Source organism: Cydia strobilella, chromosome Z (assembly GCF_947568885.1).
Source record: "Cydia strobilella chromosome Z, ilCydStro3.1, whole genome shotgun sequence".
In the NCBI taxonomy this organism is placed as follows: Eukaryota; Metazoa; Arthropoda; class Insecta; order Lepidoptera; family Tortricidae; genus Cydia; species Cydia strobilella.
This window is the reverse complement of record NC_086068.1, coordinates 13,420,837-13,434,164: the sequence shown is the minus strand read 5'-3', so window position 1 is coordinate 13,434,164 and position 13,328 is coordinate 13,420,837. Positions and strand designations below refer to the sequence as shown.

The window sequence follows — 13,328 nt, the reverse complement described above, 5'->3', positions numbered from 1 at the left end:
AATATCTTAAAATATCGAATTTGTTGTGCATATATAGATCATTTAGATCAAACACGTAATAATCAGCATTTCACTGATGGTATAAGACGTTGATGGTGACGGTGCATCACTACACCTGTCTGTATGTATGTATGTTCGCGAATCTAAAATAGTATTTTATACAATCGTGATATAATAGAGAGCTTTTCAGTCGAGTACCGTGTTTAAGCAACGAAGCTTGCTGAGTTGCTTACGTTAAGGTACGAGATTGAAAAGCTTGATTATATCACTATTGTATACAATACTTTTTCCCCTCACTAGCTCGGAATGCCGTCTTTTATCCTTTAAAACAAGCGGGGAAAAACGCATTTTATCCACTAGTGGGAAAAGTAATTTGACCTTGGAAGGAGCGTGTTTAAGTAGCTTTTGACAATAACAAAACGTAAAACGCTCATAATAATGGTTCGCTCGATATTAATTATCATTAAATAAATGGTTTGAGCATTTAATAAAAAATACGAAATTAGCTTTATTTAATGATTTTAAGTCATAAACCTTAAATTCCATAAGAAACATTTGTTTTTTTATATGATGTTGAATGTAATTCTGAACGCACAAGTTGAGTCGATGCAATTTCAAAACGCATCGTCAGAAATGTCAACATTGTCAACAAAGTTATTTTGGTTTAATTTTATTGTTTGTATAAATTGACATGTAAAAGTGCCCCTGTGGCCAATTTGCTGAATAAATGTTTGATGTTTGATGTTGATGTTTGAAAATTTTTCTCTCAGACTCCGACACGTAAAAATACACAACTTCCAGAGTTTTCTGTTATAATATCGTATTATCGTAAAAAAATTAGTGATTCCAGTGATGAAGATGATCTAACGCCTGTGGATGTTGCACTTTCCTCGCTATAGTGAGGGGAAAAGTTTTGTGTTACACACGGGTGCAAGTGTATTTTACTTCTCGTGTGTTAAAACACTCGCTACGCTCAGGATTCTATTTTAGAACCACTCGCTTCGCTCGTGGTTCAACTATAGAATCCTTTCGCTTACTCGTGTTTTAATTCCACACTCGCAGGTAAAATACAACTGCACCCTTGTATAACAAATAACTATTTCTACGACACAAAAAAATAATGCTTTCAACTAGCAGAATCATATAGGTAAACAAACCAAAAGTATACAGCTAAGATACGCGAGTTGCCGCAGCCCGCGATACCTTCATACTCGTACGCGTCCCGGCCGCCGCGGGCCCGGCGCCCCCGGCGGGTTGGTCAACGACACCTCCTCGTAACTCATGAGGCCCTGGTACTTGCTCCTTGCTAAATTCAATTTTAAGACAGTTTTTTCTCGATTTTGGCCACCGTAGCCTATGGAGACTAACAAGCAACGCTAAGCTGTTTTCGTAGGGTATGGTTGTTGCTATATGAAGGGTGTCACATGCGCGTTTCTGACTTATGAAGCTATTATTTCTACTACAACATCAAATAAAATGTTTTTGTTGGCCAACCAATCACAAAGCAGATGCGACGCATTTGCATTGAATCGAGTCTCCTTAAACAAAAAATATTTTATCTAAATGTATGAAGTTCTATTTTCAAAATTTTTATATTTGACTAAACCATATCGATAAAATTCTTATGCTTGAGTCGGAAGTGCCATAGACTATACAACGTTGAAAAGGGTAAGGTTGTAGTGTTGCATATGAAGTTGTAATACACAGATTATACTCGACGAGTAGAAAAAAACTACTTTTCATGCGGTTTTCTCGTATCAATAGTGGTTCTTGAGGAAAGTTTAGGTATATAAAATGTTAAGGGTTTGTGTAACCCGTGTGAAGCCGTGCGGTGCGGGTCGCTAGTCGGTGTGTATATGAGGTCGTAAAAGTGCGTGTAAGTACCTTGTTTTTCTTCTTGTTCTCCTTGTAAACGTCCTCCTGCGAGAGGAAGGTGCGATAGGGCGCGAAGTCGAACATGAGCGCGTCGATGGGCACACGGTAGCGGCGCGCGTACGACTGCAGCGAGCCGGTGAGCAGCCCCTGCGGGAAGAACAGCCCCGACACCCAGCTGCTGCGCTGACTCCCGTCCACCAGCCATTTCTGACACACGCAACTTTAATGTTACCTAAATCATTTCGCCCCGCCAAGTGCACATCGTGGGGAAATTGGACTAATCCCAATAAGGCCTTTTTTCTCCTCTGGGTCTAGTGCCTGTGCCAATTCTAGAAATTATATTTATGAGCGATGAGCGAACCTCAGTGAGTCGTGGCAAAATGCCGGCACAACGCTACGAAGATGATGAATCAATCAATCAATCTTTTATTGATAAAATATGAGTAAATATTTTACATGTCAATACAATGCTTGCTTACAGCTAATGGGAACCGCATTTTATTATATTTTGAATGAAATATTACGCCATGACATTATGAATTTCGCCAAGTTTACTGTACCATCAAGCACAAGGACTAGGACCATGGACGTAATGAAAACTAGATACAGTCCTGAAGAGAAAAGGTGGGGTACCTTTTCTCTCCCCTGCATAGAAGTTTGTATCATTTTGTATGCAAAGGTGCTAAGTGAATAGTAAGTATCAACACTATTGGTGATAGTTCGTAGATTTCAAACAGTCCCCTTTCGGCTTATCCTTTGTCTATTGTTAAATGAAACCGCACGTGCTACTTACTAGCATAAAAAAATGGTATGGCCGTTTTAACCGGTTATTCAATTACCACTCTATGGAGATTGCAATAAGGTTTAAAATGAACTAATGGGAAAACATATTCCTTAGCTGTGTGGTCTTTGCGGTTACTGAGTGACGGCGAGTCGAACGCTACAGAACCAGTCTAAAATGTGTCATCGATATGCGTTACAAAGGCGCGTTATCGGAGAGCGCACTTACACTTACACTTGCACGAACCAGGTAAGGGACAGGGACGGATTGCGATTAAAACATTTTGATGGATTCATGACAAGTATGTATTTACATATTTAAAACAAACAATAATAACATTTTTTTACTAATCAGTTAAATAATAACATTAGGTAATAATCCGTTTTACAAATAATCAACTATTAAAATATTCCTCTCTAATGTTACAGACTAAAAACTAAAACTATATTTAACAAAATTAATACATATATGCCCTTTTTAAACAATATCGGCTTTTTTACAATATATAGGTATTACAGTCAAATTTTTAATAAACTAAAATAACGTTTTTTTATACAATGTAAATAATAAACAACCAGTCAAACAGAAATGAGTTATACATACATAAAATATAAATTACTAACTAAAAATATAAATAAACATGCATTGGTACAATATAAATAAAGATGTAGATATATTCAATTAATATATCTATACATACATACATTTTAAACCTTATTGCAATCTCCATAGAGTGGTAATTGAATAACCGGTTAAAACGGCCATACCATTTTTTTATGCTAGTAAGTAGCACGTGCGGTTTCATTTAACAATAGACAAAGGATAAGCCGAAAGGGGACTGTTTGAAATCTACGAAGCTGAATAAACGAAATACTGGAAGCTGGACATGGTATACGGGTATAGTACTCGCCTCGATGAAGTCGACCCTAAGTACGAGGTCATGTATCCAACTGCCGAGCGATTTGAGCGAGTTGTACCCCTTCTTGTGCCACATCGCAGGCACCTTGTTGTTCATGAAAGACGTAAACACTTCTTCGAAGTCTTCAGACATTACTACGATGCCCTGTAATATTTAATACAGTGTTTACGTACAGTTTACGTACAGTTAGGTTCCTATTATTTTATTTTGTACAATTCCTATAGGACAACACTATTATTAGTATAATAAAAAGGTTTTTTTCTACTCCAGCGCTTAAATTTGTCAATTAAATGACTGTTAGTGCCAGTAGTGGGTCGAGCCGGCGCTTGTCTATAGGATCATAAAACAAATGGTTGGCATGCAGCCAGCAATTATGTAATTAATATTAATACAATATATCACATTAAGCTATTTTATTTTAAAAATAATAATATAACAATTGTTTTTTAATAATTTCCAAATACAATTAGATTAACGATAAATAAATAAAAAACCGGCCAAGTGCGAGTCGGACTCGCGCACGAAGGGTTCGGTCCCATTACACAAAAAACGGCAAAAAATAATGTTTTCCCCTCACTAGCTCGGAAAGTTGTCTTTTATCCTTTAAAACAAGCGGGGAAAAACGCATTTTATCCTCTAGTGGGGAAAGTAATTTCACCTTGGATGGATCGTGCTTAAGTAGCTTGACAGATAACAAAACTTAAAACGCTCATAATAATCATTCGTTTGATATTAATTATCATTAAACAAATGGTTTGAGAGTCTAATAAAAAATACCAAATTTAGCTTTATTTAATGATTTTATGTCATAAACCTTAAAGTTCCATAAGAAACGTTTGTTTTTTAATAATGATGTTAAATATAATTCTGTACGCACAAGTTGAGTCGATGCAATATCAAAACGCATCATTGACATTTCATACGTCAGAAATGTCAACATTGTCAACAAAAATTTTACTTTAAAACTTCTCACGTAAAAGTACAGAATTTCCAGTTTTTGTTATAATATCGTAAAAAAATGAGTGATTCCATTGATGAAGATGATCTGACGCCTATGGATGTTGCACTTTCCTCGCTATAGTGAGGGGAAAAGTTTTGCGTTACACACGGGTGCAAATGTATTTTACTTCTCGTGTGTTAAAACACTCGCTAAGCTCAGTATTCCATTTTAGAACCACTCGCTTCGCTCGTGGTTCAACTATAGAATCCTTTCGCTTGCTCGTGTTTCAATTCCACACTCGCGGGTAAAATACAACTTTGCACCCTTGTATAACAAATAACTATTGTTGCATGGGAGCCCCACTAAAATATTTATTTTATTCTGTTTTGTTTTTAGTATTCGTTGTTATAGTGGCAACAGAAATACAACATCTGTGAAAATTTTAACTGTCTAGCTATCACGGTTCATGAGATACAGCCTGGTGACAGACGGACAGACAGACAGACATCGGAGTCTTAGTAATAGGGTCCCGTTTTTACCCTTTGGGTACGGTACCCTAAAAACAAGTCTATTAATACCTAGTTCGTGATCAGTGATCAGCAACGCAGGCTTCGTTAAGTGCAGTTACAATAACAAATACAATATTTCAGTAAAATTTATAAAAAGCTAACCTCTAAGCAAATACCTGCAAACCAAATTGATTGTACAGTCGCCATCAGATATATCGGAGCGCCCGAGGTGCTCACAAATATCCGAACACGCCTCTATTGTCAAGGCGTTAAAGTGCGTGTTCAGATATTTTGAGCACCTCGGGCGCTCTGATATATCTGATCAATCTGATGGCGACTGTACAGGTACTTACTTCGATTGTTTGTCATTTTAGGTGTCTGCAGCTGTCTTAGAAAAATATTATGTGCACCTGCACGGTATACTCGACATCGTCTCGGTTTGCAACTTCACAGCATACGACGTACACGTACAAATTTCAAAAAGGATGGTTTCTGTATAGTCGAATCCGGCAATGAAAACATGAATAAAATGTAGTACTTAGAGTAGTGCACTACCTTTATAGCTTTCTGCAGCTCGGTGAGCGAGGAGTGTATGAGGCCGAGCAGGGTGTTGAAACGGTCGGTCTCGTGAATGAGCACGGTGGTGAGCGAGTGCAGCTGGCCCATGTCGTCCAGCTCCATGAGCGCGGGGTTGATGGCGCTCTTGTCGATGCTGCGCGCGACCGTGGCGCGCGTGCTGTCGCAGATGCGCCACACGATCTGGTCGGGCGTGTCGCCGCCGCCGCCGCCGCCCATGCGCGGCTGGACTTCCACTATCGTGTTTATTAGTGTAGTCGTCTCTTTGTTCTGTAAGTGATAAACGTTGTTGCCATTGTCACATGTGTGAGTTTTATACCTATCACAAACATCACAATATTGGTACCATTCAACAGAAATCTGTCTGGTATTGCCGTTGATTTTAATTTTCGGCGAAAGTGACGCATAAAACAGTACCTACATTCGGCTCCGGCGTAGTGCCGTAGTAGGAAGGAGAGCTTTAGGTTACCGAACTTGACCATTACTAGCTAGACTAAACTTATATCGACCGGGATATGAACCGTGATTACCTTTTGCCAATACCAATGTATTTTAATCAAATACTCAACTAATTTCAAATTTAACAACAATAAACATTATTCCAATAAGGGCCAGTTTTACTTCGTATGTATATTATTGAACTATTAATTATTACTAACGTATAGAACCGGCACCGAGAACCAGTATTTTGCGCCATGAGTTGCTGCCGTTTTGGGATTAAATCATAGAATAAATAAAAATAAATTGATTTTATTTCAGGCAAAAAATGAAAAATGAGAGAAGTGTAAAAAGTTAAAAGTAGAATAACAGTTAAAAAACCGGCCAAGTGCGAGTCGGACTCGCGCACGAAGGGTTCCGTACCATTACGGAAAAAACAGCAAAAAAATCACGTTTGTTGTATGGGAGCCCCATTTAAATATTTATATTATTCTGTTTTTAGTATTTTTTGTTATAACGGCAACAGAAATACATCATCTGTAAAAATTTCAACTGTCTAGCTATCACGGTTCATGAGATACAGCCTGGTGACAGACAGACAGACGGACGGACAGACGGACAGCGGAATCTTAGTAATAGGGTCCTGTTTTTACCCTTTGGGTACGGAACCCTAAAAACCAATAATTATATAGGTATTTAAAATTAGAATAGAAATAGAAGCGGAGCGTGAACCTCGCGACCTAAACGCGTATTAACCGCCATGAATTATACGGCGCTTACGACGTTTTGGTCGCGTGGTACAGGTTTTGATTGCGGAAATTTCATTGTTTGGTATGTCGTCTCAATAGTAATAATAACTCAGTGATGTATATACCTAATCATTTTGTTGAAAGCGCAGATGCATGCCAAACCAAGGAGTACCTAAGCGTAAAGTAAAGCATACCTAGTTCATATAGAACTGGCACGCGGTTGTCACAAAATAAAAAATATTTAGCCGTCACAAATAAAAAATATTTAGTCGTCACAAATAAAAAATATTTAGACGTCACAAATAAAAAAAAGACGATCGCGATTTATCGTCCATATTTTGAAGTCTTATTGCTAAAAGTTTGCCTCGGATAAGTCTTATGCATTTTGAAATAAAATTGTAGACGGTGGAAGTTGAAAGACGAAAATTGATAGTGGACAAATACTTAGAAAATCCCTCTTGGCCCGGGTCAAAGATCGCTAAGTCGTTAAATTTACCAAAAACCACGGTGTGTCGGGTCTTAAAAAAAACAAGGATTCCTTGTCTTTCGATAGAAAGCCCCAACTCAACCGGAGATCTGGCACTAATAAGCACAAGAACTTGGAGAAAAAAGTGCTTAGGGTAATAAAACAGAATCCAGGTATGTCGGATAGGCTAGATGACAAAATTTTATTAGTGGTACTAATCGATCAGGTGTGTTTTTAGGATCAAATGTCTATATGGGACCCATCAAAAGTCAGAAATGATCGTCAAAGTACGACAGTCGTACCTCACTCGCGAAACACTCCTAACAATATCGTTTTGTTAGAAGTGTTTCGCGAGTGAACGTGACGTTAAAGTCACTGAGAGCCCATCTTGAAGTATGGACATAACAAGAAAATTGCGTTTTGGTCGCTAAAATATTGCGTTAATGTATATAGTTGCTATACAATCTTTTTTTGAAGAAAATGTAAGGAATCGAATGGTAACTTTTTAACTTTTTGGAAGTTGGAAGTTAAAAAAAAAAAAATTTTGAAACTTTCAGGTCCTGTTTTTTTGTATTATTTCCATATATTATTTTAATATCCACATTATTGTGATAAATTTCTCATTTGCTATCTATTTTAATATATGTTGTTATAAAATTCAACATGGGTCATCATCCCTATTATGATCTATCTCGCAAGTACAAAAGAGGCGCAGTACTCTAAGACGTATTCGGCCCCGAGCCATAAAAGCACCAAACCGAACAAAACGGCAAAAACACGTGCTTGGCTCGTCTCTTATTATACGACGTGATACGACCGACAAAATTCAAAGGCTGTCTGCCTCTTATTAAATGATGCAACATATGTCAAGCTAGATTTTAATCAACTACCGGGTACCAAGTTTTACATGGCCAAAAAAAGGGGAATGTTGAAGAAAAATATATAAGTTTGTAAATCTTGAATAATTTGCCAAGACCAACAGTTTTATTACTTCATCAACGATGGCATTCGAGGTTTACATGAAGGAGTGCCTACAAAAACGCCTTTTGCCATTTATTAAAAAGCACCAGCTAAAACTTTGGCCTAATTATTAAAATTCACGCCGAATCGGCTTCTCTCCCTATATCAAGCACAGGTCCGCTCCTACATGGAATACTGCTCCGACCTATGGGACGGTTCCGCCAAATATCAGCTGGCGGCCTTAGACTCAATAGAGCGCCGGGCTCATAGACTCTTTGGCGATGGATGACCCATCTGTCAAGTCAAGGATACAGAGCCTTGAGCATCGCCGTCGAGTCGCTTGCCTATCGGTGTTCTATCGGATACATTCCGGGAAGTGCGCACAGGAACGGCACGACCTGATCCCACCTTCCCCTTTCCATCATCGGACATCCAGGCGCGGGGAGTGAATGCACCCCCCGTTCGTGGTCCACGTTCCATTTGTTCGCACGAAACGTTTTGCCTCCTCCTTGGTACTTTCGGCTAAGGAATGGAATGCGCTCCCGCCATCTGTATTCCCTGATCAATATGACCTCGGTATCTTTAAAGCAAGAGTGAATAGGCTGTTACTGCTGTGCTGTGAGCTCCATCTTAGGCCCGGTCTTCACTTTCCATCAGGTGTGACTAAGGGCCAATCGCCGATCAGTTTATAAAAAAAAGTGGCTAGCTGCCACTACTCGAAAAAGGTTTTGGTATGCTTCAAATTCAAATAATGTCGATCAATCAAGAAAAAAGTCCGTGATTTCGCACGAAATACTAATAAATGTACCTATATGATGAGATGATAAGAAAATTGTTTATCCAAAATCCGATCGCTCTCTAAAAATTGTGTCACATATATTGTAACTAGCCCTAGCACAGGCCCCGGTCTTTTTGGGCTGTTACTGCACACTATGTCTTTAAATGCTGGCTTAAATTAAAATGTATAATTAGAAATAGTGAAAAGTTTGTTGTATACATATATTTAATGAATAAAAAAATATAAAATATAATAATAATATAATTTTTATAAATGCTGTTAAATAAATAAATATTATTCTATTTTTATCGCTTAAAAGTTACGTGTTTTCATTTACTTGAAAAAGCTTAGACTTCGATTGCCTACCATTTCTATATGAACTATGCTTTAGTGCATAATATTGTAGCCACTTATACTGCTTCATAATCTAGTTGCCACATAATCGTAGTGTAAAGTGAGGTATACCTATGTTTTTAGAAGAAGGTAAGAAACAAACCTCAAACGCGATATTGGCGTTTTCATGCATCCCGAACACTTCGGGGCTCTCGATGACCGGCAGTGTATCGACGTATTCGCGGTACACCTCCAGCTTGTCTTGCCTAGGGCAGTAGTAGATGCCTGACTTGGAGTAGGTGTAGCCCTCCTCCAGCGTCACGGGCGAGAAGAACTTCTTCAGGACCGTGGTCAGACAGCGCTGGTCCCACATGTCCGTCACCCGGCCGCCGTATGTGATCAAACCTTGAAAATATTTTGAAATAGTTTCGCAGTTCGTTCGGTGTATATTTGACTACATAATGTAACATAATCTACCTATGCAATTCTAACGATATTGAATAAAGTACCTAATTTAAAAAGTGGGAATAAATAGTACATTTGTGCAACGTGGTGGGTAAGTTAAATATTGGACACGAGGGTGATAATTCACGACAGCCGCAGCCCCCGAGTTTCTTACCCCCGGAGTTACAATGTTTTTCATTACACTTTGGAAAAAAAATAAGCGTAATAATTCTTAAATACGGAAACATTTCAAACATTGTCCGCCATTTTGAAATTTTTTAACAGGTTAGGCATCGAAGGCACAGACCTATCCGGCATTCAGTCACGATTGAAAACTTTTAGTTTGTATAAAATCAATACCTCTATTCCTAAAGCAGTAGCTAAACGCAGCCGTCGGGCTCGGCTAGTATTCGGAGGCTTTTCACATATTTTATATCGCGGCCGCGGCCAATTAGAGGCACCTAAACTTAAACCACCTTTTGTACTTATCACTCTTTCATCAGCCTCCATCTGTCAATCAACAACCACTTCTGCATTTAACCGTTTTGTCAAAGAACCCTTTTAACCAGTACCTTTTTGTTTTGGAAGAATGTTTCAGTTCACTAAGAATGAGGGCTACCGCGTTTAATTTCGCCGCTAGGGGCGCTAGTGTAGATGGAGGTCTTTCAAAATGTCAAATGCATAGAAGTTTTAGGGATTTCAAGACTCAAGCTTTTTTATCGGGAATTTTCACTCCTTATTCATAATTGTGGTCAATCTTTGTCCATCTTTGATTAATCATGGTAAACAATAGATATACCTCAATAAATGTTAATGGTTTAAAAAAAGTGCCAATTAAAATATATGCAAAATTAAACAGGTTGAAAATTTTTTGTGCATATTAGAACGTATTAATTTTATAAAAATAAGCATAGAAGAATTTTAAGATCTGTTTTTCTGGACCTACATCTACAGTGCCGCCAACTGGTGAGTACAAAAACGGTAGCCCTCATTGAAGTTTGCGGCTACTAAGGGCTATTCAATTAATCAAATTACGCATTTCTAAGCATAAACAAAAATATTAAATTATAAACGTTGGTATTTTATAAGTAAAACTCAATTATACCTACTTGGTTCGTATGAATTAGTGACATAATTAAAAAATAAAGCTATAATTTTTCACAATCCTTAACTCCCGCGGGACGGGAACAATATAGGCCTTTGTCCTTTAGTACACCTGCATGTAATAAGATCTTTTCCGAGCAGGTGTGATGAAAAACTCTTTAAAAAAATTAATTATTATAAAAATACAAAAAACCCGACTGCACACTAAAAAGAGGAAAATAAGCCCCACAAGAAATATTGTTTAATCAAATGCTAAAACCAAGCTATGGAATACCGTTTAAACAATATAAAAAAATGCACTATGAAATGTGTATGTAATCGATAGTTAAATAAACTACATTATCGCATACAAATATTATAATATGTTACCCTACTTTTAATATAGGTTTTTACAATAATATGTATAATTGGCGAATTGAATTGTTTAACCAATTATTATACGATGATAATTCCAAATATAATTATATTTATCTACTTGATAGTAACCGAAACTTGTCATACAATCATGAAATGTTTCACATAAAATCGGGACGCATCAACAAATACGGTTTAAATACGGTTTTTCGAGACATTAGTACATTGATGGCAATTATTAAGACTGATATTGGCATTAATCACTCCTTGGAGAACTGTCCTTGCAACTGTAACCAACAAGAATCATCTGAGTTTTTTCGTGAATAAAGACGGAAAGGTAAAGAATCGTAACTCGATTTGTGACTATAAATTAAGGATTATGCACCAAAACATCGCAGGACTAATGAATAAAATTGACATGTTAAATATTGTATTACAAGACTTTTACGCAAAGAACCACGAAATAGATATTATATGTTTAAGTGAAACTTTTATAAAGCAAGGTTCAGAAAGAAATGTAAAAATTGAGAATTTTATACCAGGAGCATTCTTTAGTAGAAAAGTCAGTAGAGGCGGAACGGCCATTTTTGTTCACAAAGATCTCCAGATTAAACAAATTGAGCTTGGATCAAATTTAGCTTCAAACTATTACTTTGAGTGTTGCGGGATAGAAGTTCTCGGTTTGAATGTTGTTGTCTTCGCTATATACAGAATTCCGGAACAAACTAAATCTCACGTTGGCATTTTTATTCATAAACTTAATATTCTTCTCTCTCGATTGACTTCTGAGTATAAGAATAAGAAGATAGTCCTTTGTGGAGACTGGAACATTGACATACTAAAAAATGGCCCCTTCACAAAGGAGCTAAAAAGCACACTTAGAAATTATAATTGAACAATGCATATTGATTCGCCTACTAGGATAAGTACATGTATAGATCAAATAGCAAGTAACGTGAGGGGAGTTGAAGCGGATACACATAAACTGTGTTTATCTGATCATGATATGGCACAAACAATAACTTTTAAAGTAAAAGGGAAAAAGAAATGTCTGTCTTGGTTTGACTATAAAAGAGATTTAAGCAAAGATAATATTGCTAAATTTATTCAGTGTATATCTGCCTTATCTTTCTCTGATGTACTATCCTTAGACGACCTTTCAGTAGCTTTCACATCGTTTCATGAAGTTCTGTGCTTATACTATAACCTTTGCTTTCCAGTCATCAAGGTAAAGGTGAACAACCGTAACAAAAAAGCTAAGTGGTTGACCAGAGGCATACGTAAATCATGTCAAACTAAGCGTAAATTATATCTTAGTTACAAATTAGTAAAAGCAAATAAATTGGGCAAAAGTATTCATCTAAAAAAATATGACAAGATATTAAGAAAATGTATTAACAAATCGCAAAAAATTAATAATATAAACTACATATCAAAACACAAAAATAAATGTAAAGCTACATGGGATGTCATATCTGCCAACTCGTCAAATGCTAATAATAATAATGAAATTGATTGTGTGAATTTTAATAATAAGATATTTAAGGATCCTCAAGACATTTGTAATCAATTTAATAATTATTTTATTGACATTACCTCATCAAAACCTAGTATAAATAGCAATCTGCCAAATGTTACAGATAACAAAAGTAATCATCCTTCCACAATATTTTTAAAACCCGTAGACGCAAATGAAGTCTTTAAAATTATAATGTCTGAATAATAGTATGGCCTGTGGTTATGACGACATTACATCAACAATTCTTAAATTAATTGCTAATTGGGTATGTCAACCTATAGCTCATATCATTAATTTATCCTTTTGTCAAGCTATCTTTCCGGAACAATTGAAATTATCTGTCGTCAAGCCCTTATTTAAGAAAGGCGACCGTAGTGATCCCAACAATTATAGGCCGATAACTATCGTTCCAGTAATCGCTAAAATATTTGAAAAAGCCATGAGTGAGAGATTAACAGGGTTTTTAGAGAGGAACAATTTGCTACAACCGGAGCAGTACGGTTTCAGAAAAGGTCATTCTACTGAATTGGCATGTTTCGAGTTTGTGAAGCATGTGTCAGTGTTTAAATAGTAAATTACCTAT

At 36.9% G+C, this 13,328-nt stretch overlaps 1 protein-coding gene across 1 annotated transcript in view; it reads right to left on the bottom strand.

Moving 5' to 3' along the window:
- The window catches only part of LOC134754460 (dynein axonemal heavy chain 6), a 123,526-nt gene that overhangs the window by 2,049 nt on the left and 108,149 nt on the right, over positions 1-13,328 (bottom strand). Inside the window, exons 62-65 of the mRNA XM_063690794.1 lie at positions 9,488-9,729; positions 5,580-5,870; positions 3,567-3,719; positions 1,885-2,082 (exon numbers count right to left, since the gene is read on the bottom strand). Coding sequence (XP_063546864.1) covers positions 1,885-2,082; positions 3,567-3,719; positions 5,580-5,870; positions 9,488-9,729 — 884 coding nt within the window. The remainder of the gene's footprint in view (positions 1-1,884; positions 2,083-3,566; positions 3,720-5,579; positions 5,871-9,487; positions 9,730-13,328) is intronic.